The sequence below is a fragment of the Stomoxys calcitrans genome, chromosome 3, assembly GCF_963082655.1.
Source record: "Stomoxys calcitrans chromosome 3, idStoCalc2.1, whole genome shotgun sequence".
Lineage (NCBI taxonomy): Eukaryota > Metazoa > Arthropoda > Insecta > Diptera > Muscidae > Stomoxys > Stomoxys calcitrans.
This window is the reverse complement of record NC_081554.1, coordinates 3,136,592-3,157,633: the sequence shown is the minus strand read 5'-3', so window position 1 is coordinate 3,157,633 and position 21,042 is coordinate 3,136,592. Positions and strand designations below refer to the sequence as shown.

The 21,042-nt window shown below is 36.1% G+C and overlaps 1 protein-coding gene across 5 annotated transcripts in view; it reads right to left on the bottom strand.

Moving 5' to 3' along the window:
• LOC106081269 (dual specificity calcium/calmodulin-dependent 3',5'-cyclic nucleotide phosphodiesterase 1) overlaps positions 1-21,042 on the bottom strand; it is a 409,355-nt gene that overhangs the window by 174,059 nt on the left and 214,254 nt on the right. For 4 of the 5 annotated variants that reach the window (XM_059364687.1, XM_059364689.1, XM_059364691.1 and 1 more), the window contains exon 2: positions 3,547-4,223. The exons of the other annotated variant lie outside the window; for it this stretch is intronic. In XM_059364687.1, the coding sequence (XP_059220670.1) occupies positions 3,547-3,964 (418 nt within the window). In that variant the 5' untranslated portion in view covers positions 3,965-4,223. The remainder of the gene's footprint in view (positions 1-3,546; positions 4,224-21,042) is intronic. 5 annotated transcript variants of the gene reach the window in all.

Below are 21,042 nucleotides of genomic sequence, written 5' to 3'. Positions count from 1 at the left end.
GAACGTGATGTCATTTGAGTTGTTCCCAAGTTGAGTTTTTTTTTGCAGGACTCCAGGATACATAATCATTTGAGAGGTCTGTTTAATTAATTAATGTGATGTTCTCGCAACTTTCTCTCTTTCTCTTGCCGATTGTCTTCGCTTCTGCTTCCTAGTCCTATGTTGCAATAAGAAAAACATTCGTTTTCCCCATTTAATTCATATGGTCATAATTGGACCATTATCATAAATTGGTAGCTCTTCCAGCCATTGCCATTTCATTAGGTTCGTTGTGCCAGTAGTTAAGGGGTGGTGTTGGGAGGTAGGCACATTTGCAGCACTGAGGTCTACATACTGCAGAGTCCTTGGTGTGCTTTGCTTGAGGCTTGTTCCCCCATCTCGCCAACATATCCATACGCAAACATGCCTTGTGGACACTTCAGTAACATCGGGTATTTACTTTTGGCTTAGGAAAGTGAAATTTCTTAAGTAGGCAAAAATTCCTGTTTGCCAGGATGTTAAGGTAAGAAGAAAGCCCATAAGAGCCACATTCCGTACAGTCAAGGAAAAAGGGTTGATGTTGGCTATGCAGTGCTGTGCTGTTTGTTTGCCCAAGGACTCAAGTGCCAGGGCCCAACCCCGATAGTCGGTGGCATAATATTTGCTGCTGTCAGTTAGCAGAAAAAGTTTCTTAAACGTGTTTCGTTTGTTGGCTGTGCGGATGAAATGTCAAATCAACAACGGCAGCAACAACAACGCAGCCAAGGAAACAAGCCACATAAATTGGCAACAATCAAGCTGAAAGCAGGAAACAGCCTTTAATGTTAGTAGACTTCCATATAAAATGGTGTCATTTAAGTTGTAACTTCATGTTTGCAGGAGACAGGCAACGGCTTACTTGGAAACAGGCAAAGGATCCCTTGGACGATAACAAAAACGAGAAAAAATCGCCAACTCTATTATTAATGATGACCATGGGGTAACTTAAAGAGCATAACAGCACCAAAGTCCAGAGAACGAGCAAACAAACAGACGTGCCAGAATGTAAATTCATGATAGCAGAAAGGTCCTTTATTTAATCAGTAGATAGGAATGTACAAGGCCATCACCTCACCATCAGCATCTCGCAGTGGACACTTAGGTCTGGCCTTTTCATTTGAAATTCATAACCCTGCTATCCATTTTTTTTTGCCAAGTAACAGCAAAAACAACAACTTGAAAGAAAGTGGGTTAGATGGGAGCATGAACTAGTATATCTTACTTTAATGGTAGCATTGAAATGTCCTGCCGCGCTCTCGCTAGGGGGTCTGGGCCAGAGAAACACTTACCTGAAAAGAAAAGAATTTAAGAAATTATTAGTTCAGTTATAATTTTGACAGTTTGCCCCTGTTCCTTGGTGGAATGTGCGTGGGCAAATTTGAGTTTGCATAATTTTGACAGAGGCCTCCTCTTTTTGTTTGGTTTGGAAATTTTGCGCAAGTCTACCAAGTGCTTCGTGGAGCCTTAACCAATCCCCACAAAGTGGAGGCTCATTTACATATGCAAAATTAATTAGACCTGCCTCATTACATCGGCCACTAAATATTGCAGCCCGTATTCAATTACCTGCGTATCCTGCGTGTAGATTTTGCTCAGTCTGCTTCAGCTGTCTGTATTCCCGTTACAATACCATGTTACAATGCCCCACATTGACGAGCTCATTATTGCATGCGCCACTGAGCCCTTCACACGAATTCATAATCACCAGTATTTAAGGATTTGATTATGTCCCCTCAACCTCGCTGGCTGGTCGTATGGTTGGTCGTGTTAATATTCCCATCAAATGGCAATAACAACAACCGAAGCACAAACAAAAGCAATTATCATTACTAATTATGCTTGACAGTGTAGTGTAGCGTTTTTAAATGTCACAGTCAGTGGTCCCACATATTAGGGAGCCAATTTTGCAGGGGATAATTTCGCATTCAAATTAATGCCAAATGGTATTGTAAAGAGCTTAGATTTATGATTGGAAAGGTGTCTAGATGAGGGTTGTGACATCAAACGGTTTACTACTAGAATTACGTGCTTAATTCAGTTACGCTACGGAGATCGTGATTTTGAAACTGACGAAGGATTCATCATCAGTCCGCTGAACCCCAAAAACTTTGGATAATATCAGGGTACCTTTCGCAGAGCGTAGTAAGAAATGCTCTTTTCGGGTAGAGATATTGGCGGCTGCTGTTTTCTTTTCGAACAACGAAATAAAACAACTAAAATAAAAGAAGTAAAAGCGTGCTAAGTTTGGCCGGGCCGAATCTTATAAACCCTCCACCAAGGATCGCATTTGTCGAATTCTTTCCCCGGTATCTCCTTTTAGGCAATTATATGATAAAATGTATGGATAATCTGTGATATTGGAGCTATAATATCAAGTTATCGTCCGATTCGGACCATAATTGAACTGAATGTTGGAGACCATAGTAGAGTCGTTGTGTAAAATTTCAGCCATTCAGAATTGGGCCCTCTAGTGACTCAAGAAATCAAGATCCAAGATCGGATTATATGGCAGCTGTAACAGAACATGGACCGATATGGCCCATTTACAATCCCAACTGACCTACACTAATAAGAAGTATGTGTGCAAAATTTCAAGAGGTTAGCTTTACTTCTTCGAAAGTTAGCATGCTTTCGACAGACAGACGGACGGGCATGGATAGATCTACTTAAAATGACATGTCGATCGGGAACATATGTATGCTTTTGGGGTTTCAGAGGAATATTTCGAGGAGTTTCTAACCAGAATGCAGAAATTAGTATACCCCCTATCCTATGGTGGAGGGTATAATGAAGCAAAAACACAGATTTTGTTTTTAAAAAAATTTCGAGCAGGTCCAGCTTTGGTTAAAGTTTAGTCGTTAGGGAAAGTTAGGCTGAAATTTTGTCTTTAGAACAAATTTCACTAAAATTTTTTCAGAAGAATTTAGCAAGAATTTCATTACATTTAAGAAAAAATTAATTTTGAAGCGGCCCTGGCTTGAAAAAAAAATCGTTATAAAAGAAAATTTATCGGGGCCCCATAGACCACCCCCTGGCTACGTTCCTGCCTGAGAGCAATGTAATCAGGTCCCAGGCTATTAGGTAGCTGTGCGACTTCATGTTTAATAGTGGCGAAAACCTAAGCGGCAAGGCGTTCGGACTCGGGTTTAAAAAAGGGTTTCTTTCACCTAAAACTTGAATCAGATAGCTCTAATTTGTAAGGCAGAAGTCTCCCCGTTGTCCCTTATTGGAATGTTTGTGGGCATATTTTAATTTGGTAACAGGGACTAAATCAGTTTTTCGCTTAGCCAAAATTGCACCGAAGTAGCAACCCTGCTGAGAAATCATAAGGCAGCAGGTGCCGATGGATTGCTGGCTGCGCCATTTGAGATTGTAGGCGATACATTGTTAGTACCTTCCACTCTAGCCATCATGTGTGCCAATATTTTAACACGATACTGTCATCATATCATATTGCCATTACGATACCCACTAATGGTTTCCATGATGTTAATGGTGGTTCTCACTTAAAATGACAACAATACTTACCAATTACATAGGAATAGCCATCTAAAGTTAAAACACATTTTCGTGTTGTTGTACCACTACTGCAGGGCAGACGCACCGAGCGACCGATTATCGATTTGCCCAATGAATTGTGACTATTTGGACTATTGTCATCATAGTTGAGACTTTCGCGCCGCTGAGCATTGTCAGCGGCATTGGCGAATTCATTCATTTCGGCAGAATTTAGCTCACCGGTACTCATGACACCATCCGAGGAATGATCTCGAGGCGAACGCGAATCTGAGACGATGTTATTACGCGAACGCGAACGAGTTCGGCTCAGTAGCGATTCAGAGCATAGAATGGAGGGATCGGAACCACAATTGGTATCATTTAGAGATTTTGTTGACTGTATACCTTCTAGGGTCTGTGGTTTCTCGCGTCGTGTTAATGAGTCCATTTTATTCGTTTGTGAGCTTTGGAAAGTTAAATTTAGCAGAGATCCAATCACTTATGCCTTTAGTTTACTTTGATATCATTTTGTGAAGATTCGCGGGCGAAGTTAACGCACGTAGAGTTTTTTTTTACCACTAGCTGTCGAATGCACCTGATGAAGTTTTTGTAGCATAGATTTTTATTGATTAAGTAGCAGTTTTTGAGTTGTTTTTCGATTTTTTTTTCATTTTTTAAGAGTGTGTGTTTTTATACTTTCACGCCGTCTATTGTATCATAGTTGTGAATATTAAAAATAATGATTTATGAATAAGATAACATAAGAAAACTTAAATTTTATAAAATTATAAAAGTTTTTTGATTTAAAATAATTACTTAAGGAAATATAAAAAATAAATGTTGGTGTTACACAATTCCGACGGCTGGTAATGCAAGAATGCTCTATTAGGTTTGCCATCTTACCAAATATGGATTTAGTTAAGAACCACACTTGCATGTCATTAAAATTTATTACAAAATTTCGATTTTCACTTGACCTGCACACAGGGGATGTTCGTTATACATGCAGTGTCTTTCGTCGGGGTGTTTTTCAAATTACCCATAGGGTCTTTAAAGTCCTTTAACGTCCGTTTTGGGCGTCCCCAAAACACTTGCCTCCAAAAAAGTATACAAAATTAGTTTTCTACTCGCAAATACCTTTCATTTGAGGCCCATATTGTCATAATGGGTCAAATAACCAATTTGACGTATTTTTAGGAGGAAAAGCGCCATCTAGACTTGAACGTTAATTATAATGTCATATTCGTAATCTAATCCCTAATACCTTTCATTTGAGTTCCATATAGCCAGGGTCGGTTCATATGCCCATTTAGGGGTATTTGTGGTGGGCGACATCCCATTACTTGGACCTCATGTTTTACACCATGTTTGTAATCTACTGCCTAATACTTCGCTGGGTACTTGGACCCAAATTTTAATACCATATTCATATTCTTCTCTCTAATACATTTCAATTCATACCTATATTGTTCCGATCGGTCCACTTTTGATCTTGGGTTATTTTTTGGCATAAGGCGGAGGATCCGTCCCCCTTACGATACCGACAAATTATATAGTCTATGTTTATTTATTTATTTCATTTCATGCAATGCGAAGCCATCAGGCCTATAAATAATCACACTATGCATAAGACGTGCTTTTGCTAACATAAGTTAAAAAACTACTCAAAGTACTACTGTTTCCTTCCAGACCAACCTACACAATATGCGAAAATTGCGAGAAAATCGGTTCTGCCGTTTTTCAGTCTATACGGAACAAACTAACCGAACCCATAAATGCGTGATTGGCTAATGTGATCATTTTTGGCGTTTTTGTGGGGGTGGGGTGACCCCCTATACTTCGACATGAATTTGTATGCCAGATTCGATATCAACTCCCGCATAACTTTCATTTGATACCCATATTGTCCTTATCGGTCCACTTTTGATTTTGGGTAGTGTTTTTGGGGTAACGGTGGAGAGTCCGCCCCTTCCGTTATCAATAAATTATAAAGCTTATTCCTACTTCCTGACCATATTCGTAGTCTACTCCCGAATACCTTTCTTTTGCGTCCCATATAATCATGATCGTCATGTAAACCTATTTCAAGAGGTTTTGGGGCTGGGGCAGATCGGACCACTTTTATTTTTGGGTAGTACTTTTGGGGTAAGGGGGAGGGTCCGCCCCCCCTCCTGATATCAAAAAATCGATTCAAACAAACACAAAATGAATTTTATATTGGGTTGCCCAAAAAGTAATTGCGGATTTTTCATATAGTCGTCGTTGACAAATTTTTTCACAGCTTGTGACTCTGTTATTGCATTCTTTCTTCTGTCAGTTATCAGCTGTTACTTTTAGCTTGCTTTTGAAAAAAAATGTAAAAAGATATATTTGATTAAAGTTCATTCTAAGTTTTATTAAAAATGCACTTAGTTTCTTTTAAAAAACCAACCCAATATATATATATGAGTTGCCCGATTAACACTTTTACATAATTTTCTGCATGAAATTTTGTGTGGACTTTATTGGTTTCTTCACTTTTATTTGTGAGGCCCATGAAGGGGTTAATACAACCCTTCCATTGTAATTAAGTCATCCCCTTCCCATGAAATGTTTGTAATTATTTTCAATATATCACCATTGTATTTAAGTGTCAATAAGTCGATTTAACTGCCTTTGCCAAACTTTCCCTTTGCCTTTCCAGAGATTTGGACAAAGTTTTATCATCGATTCAAAAATCGATTATTAAATAAATCTGTGCATTTAAATCTTTTTTTTTTTTTGTTATTTTCTAATTAAGAGTTCATAATGCCTCCAAGTTTTTTTTACGACCCGTTTAATTACCACCCATTGTGAAGCTGAAATGAGAAATAATTCTAAAGTTTATTAATCCCCAATGTGGGAGATGCTTTTATGGCGCACAGATATCTTGGTACAGGTTGCTCTGCTGGAAATTCTTGGCCAGCAAATTATTGATAGAAGTTGTTGTTTTGTTCTTTGTCATCACCTTAAATATTAATTTCACAAAGTGCTACGTTTTAGCTTGTTTTGATTATTATTCTAAGAAATCCCCCCCTCAAGTTTTGCTTTAAAGTGCCATTCTTTGATTACCACTTGGCTTTTACAGTATGAGACAAAAAGAGGAAGTTGCTTGGAATTCGCGATTTGTACAAAAAGTTTAGAGGCCACACATACTCACGCAGCTGTTAATGCACGTACAACAACATAGATATAGGCTTAAGTCTTAGGTTAAACATGGGCAACATTGGGTAACAACGACGAATATTGCCAGCACTTACATTTTCTCAAGGGAGAACTTTCAAATGGTTGCCTTGAATGGGGTTTGTATTGTAAGAATTTCACCCAAATAAAGTCGCAATTTTCTTTTATGAGTTAAAATTATGAATTATGTCTGTTATCAGTCAAACTCTTTGGGTTGGATGGCCAAATATACCCAACAGTAACCTAGCCTCCCCCCACATGAAAAGGTAAAGTGAGGGGGCGGTTTGTTTTCGATTTTTGGAAACAAGGCCATATTTGTCTGTTGGTAACAATACAAAAAGCTTATCTAGATTAAAGTCAATCATTCTTAAGGCATCTACACCCATCTTTCCCCGAGCCGAACAGAAGAGAGAGCCTTCTTACTGACTGAGAAGCCTTAAAGGATGGATGGAGATGTGTTAAGGTAATAAGAGAAAATATATACAATGTAATCGAACAAAGCATACAGGTAAGATGTTCATATCAATAGCAGCCATTGTTGGAATAATTGATAATATGAGTTCGGTATCTGGTTAACTTTCTCCTGCTGCGTGGAATTTAGTTTAAGGCAGAAATGTTATATGCGAGGTCTTTAAGAGATTTCAGATGCATTTAAAGGTATTATGCCCGAACAAATGTTTTTAGCATTAGTGAAATGGTAAGAAGCGTTGAACATTTCTTTTTGATGTTCTCGCAAGAATCCGTTCTGCGTCATAAGCGGATATTCTAACATATATGTCGAGTTGGCCTCCTACTCTTAAATATGCCACTTAAATAGGGATCGTGCTACCTAAATTTCACAATGATATATTGTGTGCTCAGAAGGATATGAACTCCTAAATGCTTTTGTTTCTTTGAAAAAAAATTTTCTATGCCAAAATTTTTTTAGCTGACTATATTTTTCTATGATTACATTTCTATTTTTCGTTAAGAATCTTCTTTTTTTCCAACTACTTTTTTTTTCTTTTTCAAAACCCAAAGTTTTTTTTATTTCAAAAACAATTTGATAATTGTATTGCATTGCTGCAATGGCTTGCTGTAGCGAATACCCTGGAGAAAATAAAAAAAATTAAGTCATCAAAGCTTTTTTGTAAGTGAAATGTAAACTAAATGCACGTACTCGTATATTGTTTCAAAGTTTTCAGTCGTTTTCTGAAAATAATCTCCGGAAAGGGAGGCAAATTTTATATTCATAACCAACTACCACACATATGTCGCTGTGCTAAAAGTGGATCCTGTGCATGTGCTTGCATAAATTCACACACTCTATCACACATACACTAACAAAACAAACAGCCATGTGGCAATAGCAGTACACAATTTGCATATCAAGAGCCGCCATGAGTGCATTGTAACAAAAAAAAGAGGATAGTTGACAGAGGCACAGTGGGGCATTTAATGGAAAAAATTTCATGGAAATTTGGTCTTAGAGAAAATTTTATAGAAATTTGGTCTTTAGAGAAAATTTCATTGAAATTTGATCTTAAGAGAAAATTTTATAGAAATTTGGTCTTTAGAGAAAATTTTATTGAAATCGGATCTTTAGAGAAAGTTTTATGGAAATTTGGTCTTTAGAGAAAATTTTATTTGAATTTGGTCTTTAAGGAAAAGTTCATTGAAGTTCAGTCTTTAGAGAAAATTTCATGAAAATAATGTCTTTTACTCATTGAAAAATGTCTGCTGAAAATAGAAAACACTATCTGCTGACTATTAGCATGTAACATTGCTGCTATTAAAGCAGTACTTCTGCTATTGCGGTAGTAGTTCTGCTTTTACGGCAGTAGTTCTGCTATTACGGCAGAAGTTCTGCAATTTCAGAACAACGGGCTGACTGTTGAAGAGTTTGTTGTTCGTAAAAATTATTGTTTTTTAATTTATGATGGGTTTGTTAGAAGTAATAAAATAAAAGAGAAAATTTTTGCAAAGAAAACAAGTAAAAAGGCGTTAAGTCAAGAACTTTGGACATCCACCTCCTCGGGTATGTATGTAAACCACCTTTCATCAAATTGCGGTGAAAAGTGCATAACTTATGCATAGCATTTATATCGAAATATGTTCCGATTTGGACCAAATGCTAATAAGTACAAGTCATTGTTCAATTGTGTATAACAAAATATTGGTCTTTTTGGTAGCTATATCTAAAAATAAACGGATCTGAACAATATACGACACGGATGTCGAAAAGCCTAACATAAGTCACTGTGTCAAATTTAAGTGAAATCGGATTATGAACGCGCCTTTTATGGGACCAAGACTTTAAATCGAGATATCGGTCTATATGGCAGCTATATCTAAATCTGGACCGATTTGGGCCAATTGTAGAAAAATGTCGAAGAGCCTAACATAACACACTGTCCCACATTTCGGGGAAATCGGACAATAAATGCGCCTTTTATGGGCCCAAAACCTTAAATCGAGAGATCGGTCTACATGGCAGCTATATCCAAATCTGATCAATTTGGGCCAATTGCAGAAAAATATCGAAGAGCCTAACACAACTCACTGTCTCAAATTTCAGCGACATCGTATAATAAATGTGGTTTTTATGAGCCTAAGACCCTAAATCGGAGGATCGGTCTGTATGGCAGCTATATCCAAATCTGGACCGATCTGTGCCAAATTGAAGAACGGTGTCGAAGGGCCTAACATAACTTACTGTCCCAAATTTCAGTAAAATTGGATAAAAAATTTAGCTTTTATGGGCCTAAGACCCTAAATCGGAGGTTCGGTCTATGTGGCAGCTATATCCAAATCTGAACTGATCGGGGCCAAATTGTCCAAGGATGTCGAAGGGCCTAACATAACTCACTGTCGCAAATTTTAGCAAAATCGGATAATAAATGTGGCTTATATGGGCCTAAGACCCTAAATCGAAGGATCGGTCTATATGGCAGCTATATCCAAATCTGGACCGATATGGGCCAAATTCCAGAGGGATCTCGAAAGGCCTAAACCAACTCACTGTCCCAAATTTCAGAAAAATAGGATAATAAATGTTGCTTTTATGGGCCTAAGACCCTAAATCTGAGCATCGGTCTATAGGCAGCTATATCTAAATCCGAACCGATCTGGGTCAAATTGCAGAGGTATGTTGAGGGGCTTAACCTTATTCACTATCATAAATTTCGTCGACATCGGACAATAAATGCGCCTTTTATGGCGCCATATAGAGAGATCGGTCTATATGGCAGCTATATCCAAATTTGGACCGATCTAAGCCAAATTGAAGAGGAATGTCGAAGGGTCAAATACAACCCACTGTCCCTAATTTCCGCAAATTCGAATAATAAGTGTGGCTTTTATGGGGCCAAAACCTTAAATTGAGAGATCGGTCTGTATGGCAGCCATATCCAAATTGCACAAGGATATCGAAGGGCCTAACGCAACTCCCTGTCCCAAATTTCAGCAAAATCGGATAATAAATATGGCTTTTATGGGCCTAAGACCCAAAATCGGCCGATCCGTCTATTGGGTTGCCCAAAAAGTAATTGCGGATTTTTCATATAGTCATCGTTGACAAATTTTTTCACAGCTTGTGACTCTGTTATTGCATTCTTTCTTCTGTCAGTTATCAGCTGTTACTTTTAGCTTGCTTTAGAAAAAAAGTGTAAAAAAAGTATATTTGATTAAAGATCATTCTAAGTTTTATTAAAAATGCATTTACTTTCTTTTAAAAATCCGCAATTACTTGTTGGGCAACCCAATATATGGGGGCTATATCAAGATATAGTTCGATATAGCCCATTTTTGAACTTATACAGTTTATGGACAAAAAAAATCTGTGCACAGTTTCAGCTCCATATCTCCATTTTTAAAGACTGTATCGTGATTTCAACAGACAGACGAACAGACGGACGAACATGTCTAGATCGCCTTAGATTTTTACGCTGATCAAGAATATATGTACTATATAGGGTCGGAAATGGATATTTTGATGTGTTGCAAACGGAATGACAAAATGAATATACCTCATCCTTCTGTGGTGGGTATAAAAATTTTAGGGAAATTTTACCTTTAGAGAATGTTAGGGAAAGTTGACCTTTAGAGAATGTTGGGTTAGGTTGAAAAGGGGTGCGCATAATAATCCGCCCCTATAGACACCTGAGCCAGTAATCGGTTTGAACGAGAACGGTTTGGAAATTTTGTCTTCATAGAGGAATTTCATGAAAATTTCGTCTTTACAGAACATTTTAGGTAAATTTTGTGCTTTGAGGAGATTTTATAAAAATTTTGATCTTTAGGAAAAATATATTTTATTTAAAAATAAATCATTGACATAGACAAAGAATATTTTATCAAAATGTTATCCTTGTCTTTGCTTATTCGTTGTATTATTTACCACTGTGCAACCTATACTTTGTACCACCAAATAAACTTGTCCTCATATTCTGAGAAATCACATACAAACGCACACATAAACACTCCCCACCACCATAGATTTTTATATTGTGTTGACAATTGCCGCCTACAAACACACATACATACACACAGTGGCCTGACTACTACATTGTTAGGTCGTAAAGCGTTCAAGCGTTCTTTTCTTAAGTCCTAAAATATACTCAAAATTATTAAACGAAGGTTTTATGTTAACTCAGGTGAATTGGCACCGGGCAAAGTCTTGGGTCTTGGACGAAGTCCAATATTTGGTTCGCTGCAAAAAGGGACATCAGTGACGTTAGTGCAAAATCAATAAAAGCTCGTGCAAGAATTTCACTTCACTTTATGGCGTCTTTGTTACCCAGGCACATTACACAACCCTCTCTGCCATATAGAGGGCAAACTTCCATCTGTATTGCTTGCTTCAAAGGCAAGAGCCCTCTCCAGAAGTGTTTATGATGTTGCTGATGCTGTTATAAACTATTCCCCCGTGTGTACTTGCACTCCTAGTCACTCACTAGCTGTTGGTACGTGATCCCGTGCCAGAGATGACAATGCCGTTTGCTTGGGAACTGCAAAATCGAAAGTTTGCATAAGAGCATATTTCGCTTAAGCATCAGTGCACGAAGAAAGTATGAAAGTCTTATTCTTCGTATTCGCTTAGCATTGGCTACAGTTTTGCGTTGTTGTTGTTGTTCGATTTCTCCCCAGGCGTTTGAGCAGAGGATAAATTGAAACATAAAGTTTCCTTGCTGCTACCCAGAAGGAGAACCTGCGCAAAAATATCAAGCTAATATTTCCTTAAACTGGCTTTCAGATGTCAGGTAGCACAGCCTTGCATTGCCAAGTGGTTGAATTTGTAAATATTTTTAATTTAAATCTGACATTTGATTCGCATTGCTACTCCCCAACTCTCCAATGTGCCATATTTTTGCCGTTCCAATTAAAGTTGGAAGTGTTTTTTTTTTCGGTTTGTGTTTTAAGATGAATGACTGCCGCTGCCATGTTGTGGGCTTTTGTGGAGAAATTAAGATATGAAAAATGCAACCTGCTTCAATTATTTCCACTGACTTTGCTTGTATGCACATGGCTGGCACTGATTGACGGGACCAACAATGTGTCATGGGAATCTTAAACATATGTTTTTTAGTTGTGTGTGCCTGTATAAGTATGAATTCATGTAAAAGGTTTTAAGGAAGATTTTTAAAGTAAATTGTGGCAAAGTTATGGCTTTAATGTGGGTGTTAACCGTTAAAGGTTTTTAGGCTCGTAACTATGACTTAAATTGTGCCTGCAACATTTTTATAAGCAAAAATTAGGGTGGATCAATTGGTAGAAGCCACAGTTGATGCGCCCAAGTGTACTTGCACATAACGAAGGTCTCCAATACCTTTTATTTGAGACCCTTATTGTGCCCATCGGACCACTTTCGAATTGGGGTGGGGGGGGGTTTTGGGGTAAGGGGGAGGGTCCGCCTCCACTCGATATCTAAAAATTATATAGCCTATGTTTCCTTCCAGACAAACGAACACAATCTATGAAAATTTTAAGAAAATCGGTGCAGCCAAGTATCATCTAGTCATATTGGGTTTAATGGCGTTTTTGAGGGTTGGCGTGACCCCCTATACTTCGATCTGGTTTTGTATGCCAGATTCGAAATCTACTCCCGAATACCTTTCATTTGAGCCCCATATTGAAATGAACCTTCAATATGTCTGTTTGGGGGGAATTATGGGATTGGGTACTTAGACTCAAATTTTAATATCATATTTGTATTCTACTCTCCATGTGGGGGAGGACGATAAGATACCCTCCACCATCGAATAGGGGTATACTAATTTCCAAGCATACTAACCGATCTTCAGATTTGATTTCTTGAGTCTCTAGATGTCTAGCCCCAACCCGGTCCTTAACCCTTTATATCTCCCATATAAACCAATCTTCAGATATGACTTCTTGAGCTTCCAGGGGGTGCAATTATTTGGTTGAAATTGGTTGGTTTTTTATTACTTCTTATAGTCATAATATTGGGTTGCCTAAAAAGTAATTGCGGATTTTTTAAAAGAAAGTAAATGCATTTTTAATAAAACTTAGAATGATCTTTAATCAAATATGTAATTGCCATTTTGTTCGATAACCTTTTGCCATCTTCCTGGCAAATTTAGTATTCCATGCTCATAGAACTTCTGGCCTTTATCTGCAAAACACTGAACCAAGTGCGATTTTATAGCCTCATCATTGCCGAAATTTTTACCATTTAAGGAGTTCTGCAAAGATCGAAATAAATGGTAGTCTGATGGTGCAAGGTCAGGGCTATATGGTGGATGCATCAAAAGTTCCCAGCCAAGCTCACTCAGTTTTTGGCGAGTGACCAAAGATGTGTGCGGTCTAGCGTTGTCCTGGTGGAATATGACACCTTTACGATTGAGCAATTCTAGTCGCTTCTCCTTGATGGCTGTATTCAATTTGTCCAATTGTTGACAGTAAACATCCGAATTAATCGTTTGGTTCCTTGGAAGCAGCTCAAAATATTCCACACCTTTCCAATCCCACCAAACAGACAGCATAACCTTCTTTTGGTGGATATCAGCCTTTGAAGTGGTTTGAGCTGGTTCACCATGCTTGGACCATCATCGTTTTCGACTAACGTTGTTGTAAACAATCCATTTTTCATCTCCAGTTAAGATTCGTTTTAAAAACGTATCGAATTCATTGCGTTTAAGGTGCATATCACAAGCGTTGATTCGGTTTGTTAAATGAATTTCTTTCAATACATGTGGTACCCAAATATCAAGCTTTTTCACCAGTCCAAGACTTTTTATGTGATAATGAACGGTTGATTTTGGTATATTTAACTTCTCTCCTATCTCACGCTCAGTCACTTGACGATCCAATTCGATTAATGCTTAAAATTTGTCAACGCCAACTATATGGAAAATCCGCAATTACTTTTTGGGCAACCCAATATGTACGGTTCATCTGCTTCTGTAGATGTACCTCCCATATGTTTGAAAAAGTCATTCAAAGAACATATCAAATGCGAACCATTGTGGAGGGTATATACGATTCCCCCCGGCTTTATGCGCTTTTACTTATTTAATTTATATTTTAAATGGTTGGAATGATTTTTTTTACATCTCACGAATTTTGAGTTAAAATGTATTCGACCTTTTAGTAGTATTATGGTTATATATTTTTGGCTTTCTTGATCAAGTCGATCCAAGCAGTGCACTATTAAACCATTTAAACTTTGATATCTAAAGAAATTATATACAAAAATAAAATAGGTGATGCTTCTCTCCTTCGTTAATATATACAAAGAGAACTGCCTTTACGCAAGTCCAAATATTCTGCCACCAAGTCCAATGATCCAACAAACTTCTTCTATAAAATTGAATGTGTCCTTTGTTGTTTCGATGGATTAGAAATCTAAAATTGAAACGTTATTGAATTGTGCGCTTAAATTACATTTAAATCCTATAAGTCATTCCATTGTCTCGCAAATAAGAAACGCTAATTTATTTTCTTCGCACAGAAATGAGAAACTAGCATTGGATGGTTGAAGTATTTAGGGATACATCGTTAGAACTGAAGCCTGAGAGGAGCACCATCATCCATGGACAATGATCTTTGGTAATTGAAAAACTAAAGTCGTCTTCATTTGCATTTTGATTGAAAAATTAAGAGCATCTTTGGAAAATCTATGACAACGATGATACTTTATTGCTCCCCACTATGCGCGTATTGTGTAAATGGCTAAGAGGGCTTTGTATTAAGTTTTGCAGCTACCACAGTTCATGCATTTTCTGTTCTTAAATGAAGTGACCATAAAGATTTTAAAAGTTGGTGAAGGTTGCACCCTGCACTCTGGCATGTTGATAAAGTGAGTCAGGAGAGAAGCAGCTCTTTTGAGCCAAAAGGACTATTACTATAACCTATGGTGGTTATGTGTTCCTTACAAATGTTGAAGGAATGGAAATCCTTGCTTGTATCATAGAGTAAAGAAAGCCTGGATGTTGGTGGTTGAGCAAATGAATGTATAAATGACAGTCATCACCACAAAAGATTAATATACCACATTTTATTCGCCAAAACTAGTGACATCAATGACATTTGTAAATTGTTTACCAACTGCTAAATATGATGATGAACTCGTCGGACAAAGGATACATTAATTTTTTTTTGATTTGGCAAGTTTTGTTTACAATGTTTACGACTTTAATTAGTCTTCTTTGTCTGTGTTGGCCTGCTTCCCGTGACAAGTTTGTTGCCTAGTTTCACTATCATCACTGGGATTTAATTTTGTTGTTGTTCTCATCTAAGGTCAGCTTTCACAAAGAAACAATGCTTACAGTCTAAAGATGCTCTTTTCTTTTTGGGCTTTAATATTTAGCAGCACCAATGTCCTTGTGATTGTCTCCATAAAAAACTCAAAAAATGTTTTTTTTTTATTTAACATCATTCTAAACAAACGACCAGAATCGTTCCTGCTTCGGCAAAGTACACACTTAAAATTATTCCTAGAGCTTTCGTAAAAAGTTGCCCCGTGTGAAGAGAATGGCAGGGAATTGTTAACATTTTCGGGTTTTTGTGTTTATGCCCTTTTCGTGCCCTTTGTTTTCTTTATGGATGTTGTTTGCCACGCTGGTCTCTTAAATGTAATTGCTATTTAAGAGACGATGTTATATTAAGTATATTAAAATTAAAAAAAAAAAATTAAATCTATGGGGCCTTTGAGTGGTAAGCCATGATGCTGGCTGCGCCGCTACGTGGGCAGTGGGAAAAATGTTGGATGGCACGACTTCCACTTCAAATTTAAATCAAATTAAGCCAGATGAATTGCTGGCGCATGAAAGCTCTTAAGCCAATTATACCTTGAAAATGTGAGTGAAAAAATTGTTATCACAAGATTAATGGATAATATCGAGAATACGTTTGTGTTTTTGGCGTTGGTATTTTTAAGGAATTTCTCATAAATTTTTAAATGTTATTTTAGTCATGATGCATGGAAGCTTATTTATTAAAAAAAAAAAAATGCAAAAAATTTAAGATGTAAAAGTGGCTTTCTTTAAGTATTAACTCCATTTTGGAATAGTTACAGCTGCTTGGCCAACATATTTGAATAAATGTTAACCAAGATATTTATTCATATATAGTTTTATTTTATTTATATTATTTTATTTTTATTTCATTTTCTTTTATTTTTTTATTTTATTTATATTTTATTATATTATTTATATTTAATTTTTATTTTTTAATTTTTATTTTATTTTATTTTATTATATTTTATTTTATTTTATTTCATTTCATTTTATTTAATTTTATTTAGTTTTATTTTATTTTATTTGATTTTATTTTATTTTATTTTATTTTATTTTATTTTATTTTATTTTATTTTATTTTATTTTATTTTATTTTATTTTATTTTATTTTATTTTATTTTATTTTATTTTATTTTATTTTATTTTATTTTATTTTATTTTATTTTTTTTATTTTATTTTATTATATTTTATTCTGTTTTATTTTATTTCATTTAATTTAGTTTAATTTTATTTTATTTTATTTTATTTTATTTTTTTTTATTTTATTGTATTTTTTTTAATTTTATTTTATTCTAGTTGGTTTGAATTTTGGTTTATTTTTTAATAGTGTTTAGTTATTTAAAAAAAAAATATTTTTGAAATAATCGTTTTTGATTATTTATTGGTATTTCATTTGCAACATTGTTTGGAAATATGTAAATTGAACTTCAGATTTCAGCCCTCGCACAATAAGAGAGCCATAACGAAAATAATATTTTATTTCATTTAACTTTTCTGGTTAATATATAAAAATTAAAATTTAATTAAAAAATGTAACCCAACAATGACGGTTAACGACTAGGCATTGCATTTGTGTTTGTTTTATTTTGACTAAGAAAAACATTGTTTCGGCTGTTTGCAATGAAATGTTATTATTGTAGCTTGATAGCTGCTTTAATTTACTCACACCAAATTAAGATATCTCAAATATTAGGGTTTTATTTAAATTGAGGTCTTAAAAATGTTTCATATTAGTCTTTTACTACATTCATAAATTTTTGTGAATCTATTCGACCTTATAGTAGGGTGTTAAATAGTTAAATGGTGGCATGTGGAGTTGTTTATTAGGATATATATTTTTGGAATATTATCTTTCTTTCATGGCAAATGGTGGGCCATTTGACACCATGGTGCGTATGAGTTCTTCAAACAAGGCACCCGAATAAAAAACACTCATACGTCACCAAACCCATCATGGTTCAGACATTTATCTATCCCTGTTGGCATTTTTGGCTAAAGTGAAAACGTTCTATGTTTATCGGGTGGGCATTAATACAAATGTCGTATCCTGCACACAAGCACAAAGGCACACCAATACGCTGGCTGCCTTATTAACATGGCTAATTATCATTTGAAATTCCATTTTTGTTGAAACATTTACACAAATATTTGTGTATGTGCTCCCTTGTTTATTGTTATTAACATTATATTTGTTTGTTTGTGCTAGTGGGCCACTAACATGAATCCATATTAGTAGTCGCCCCAGGAGTATCATTGCCTGACTCGAGATACTTGTAACATATGCGGATTCATTGTATTTGGAATGGTTTGCTTTATACCAGAAGCAAACTAGTGGTGCTTTTGTAATAAAATATAATTAATATCGTGTATAGTTTAGTTTAATTAATACTATGGCAGGGAGATAGTGACATGAATCGAGTAGGAGAGAGGGACAGAGCTACTGAGAATTTTGTTCGCAAATTACAAAAGGTTTCTAATGGAATTTGATTTGAATTTTATTGTCCTACAAATTAATTTTGAAACAAAGAAATACATTGTTCTTTATTTGTGTTGTATTTGCATGGATAAATATATTGAACGTTATTACATAACTGACTGTTGGTATTTGGGCGTCTCTTCATTGTAAATGGAATAGTTTTGTTAGTATACAAGTTAATACATATATACTTCATTGATGCAAATGGAATGACTAAATGAATATACCCCCTATCGTACGGTGGTGGGTATAAAAAATGTAAAACAAATTCATCATACAAAAATAAGTGGTAGTAAGTCAAACAATTCGGCCGGGTCGAATCTTATATGGAGGCTATATAAGATTCAAATATCGCATGTGTTAAGTTCTTTGCACGATTTCTCTTTAGTGGCAGAAACTAAATAACAATAACGAGAGGTCAACAATAAATAGCATGGATTTTCTTTTACATATTTGGTTAACAATTGCTTATATATGCTGAAGATGTGAAGTAGAGAGAGAGAGAGAGAGAGAGATTCCTAAAGGAGCAATTCCAGGTTATGAACCGGTTCGAGCCATACTTCTCAAAGATGTTTGAGGTCATAGCAGAAGTCAGTTTGCAAAATTTCAGCCGAATCCGATAAAAATCACGCCTGCAAGTGGTTTTAGAAATCAAATCGGGAGATCGGTTTATATGGGGGCTATGTCAGGTTATAGGCCCATTTTTACTATTTGGAGCATAACTCTATGAGGTAATATCAAGAATCGGCGTGCAAAATTACAGCCAGACAGGTAAAAATTGCACCCTCTAGGCCCATGGACCAAATTATCCCATTTACGGGTACAATCCCAATGGACCTCCATTCAAAGCAAGTTTTTTTGCAAATATTTCAATCGCCTAGCTTTACTTCTTCGAAAATTGGCGTGCTTTCAGCAGACGGACGGACGAACGGACATGGCTAAATCGACTTAAAATGTTATAATGACCAAGAACATGTATAGTTTATGTGGTGTATGAAAAATATAACCCTCCTCCATCCTATGGTTATGGTTTGTACCACCAAGATATATATATTCGAAATTGGACGTAAATGGCATCTTCCAGGGGCTTAAAATATCAAATTGGGAGATTGGTTTATGTGGGAGCATTATACAAATCTGAACCGATATAGCGCATTTGCAATCCCCAACCACCTATATCAATTAAGTGTGCAAAATTTGATGTGGATATTTTCATTTGTTCAAACGTCATCGTGATTTCGACCGACGGAAGGATATGGCTAGACCGACTCAGAATGTCAAGACGATCAAGAATATGTATTTCCAAAATTTCATTTCAAAGTAGCTTTTCAGCGACCATTTTCAATATATAGGCATTAAAATGAAAAATCTCAATCATTCGTGCAACAGGAAATAATATTTGAGAAAAAAACTTAAAAAATCATCAACCTAGTCTATATACGTTTTCATTAATAGCAGTTTAGTAAAACGATAGTAACGTAGTCAGGATAAAATTTTCCCAAATTTTATTAAATTATAATACTGGGAACTATGAGAAACAGCTTTAGGAACTATGGTAAACAGTTTAGGAAATGGGCATGAATTTTCGTTCAAAAAATTTGTTTTTTCAGTGGCGTACGTAGACTTTTCTGTAACACTCTATCTAAAGGAGCTTTATCTAGTGGGTGCTTTTCATTAAAATACAGCAGAAGTTTCATGTGTCAAAGATTATCCTTTGAGAAGATAGGTAGAAAAATGCGCTTGCACTGGCTCTATATGTGGAAATCAGCCGAATCACTTATTTGAGAGATATATCAAAATCTGAACTGATCTCTATGAAATTCACGAGCAATCTTTAAAGTCATAAATAAATCCTCGTACCAAATTTCGTGAAGATCAGTTAGCAAATGACCACATTATTGGAATATTAGTCCAAATCAGGCATACAGATATATGAGAGCTATATCTAGATCCAAACCGATTTCAACCTTTTTCATTGTGCTTTGTCGCTAGCCTTGAAAAGTCGTCGGTGCCAAATATAAAGAATATTGGGTGGAAAATGCGATTCTTACATTATTTTTATACCCTCCACCTTAAGATGGGGGTATACTAATTTCGTCAATCTGTTTGTAACACTTCGAAATATGCGTCTGAGACCCCATAAAGTCCGTCCGTCCGTAAAGCTAGCAGCTTAAAATTTTGCACAAATACTTTATATTAGTGTAGGTCGGTTGGGATTGTAAATGGGCCAAATTGGTCCATGTTTTGATATAGCTGCCATATAAATCGATCTTGGATGTTGACTTCTTGAGCTTCTAGAGGGCGCAATTCTCGTCCGATTTGGCTGAAGTTTTGCACGTGGTGTTTTGGTATTACTTCGAACAACTGCGTTAAGTATGGTTTGAAGCGGTCCATGTTTTGATATAGCTGCGATATAAACCGATCTTAGATCTCGACCTTTTCAGTCTCTAGAGGGCGCAGTTCTCATCCGAATTGGCTGAAATTTTGCACGACGTGTTTCGCCATGACTTCCAACAACTGTGCCAAATATGTTTCCAATCGATCTATAACCTGATATATCTGCCATATAAATCGATTTTGAATCTTGACTTCTTGAACCACTAGAAGACGCAATTCTTATCCGATTTGGCTCAAATTTTGAATGAGGTGTTTTGTTACAACTGTGCCGAGTATGGGTGAAATCGATGCAAAAACTGATATAGCAGCCCTATAAACCGATCTGTGGTTTTGACTTCTTGAGCCTCTTTAGGGCGCAATTATTAGCTGATTTGGGCGAAATTTTGTACTTCTCCCATGAACTTCAGCATACGTGTCAAAATTTCTCTAGAAAACGATCTCCCTATTTTACTTATTGACCCCCTAAAGGGCCAAATCCTTATTCGATTTGGCTGTAATTTTACACGATGACTTCTACTGTGGTCTCCAACATTCATTCCATATGGTCCTATTCGGACCATAGAAATTCTTTTATTTCATCTTTTCCTTTCCTTTGTTTGCCTAAAAAGAGACACCGGGAAAAGAATTCGACCAATGCGACACATGGTGGAGGGTATATAAGATTCGGCCCGGCCGAACATAGCTCGCTTTTACTTGTTATATATATGATGCCC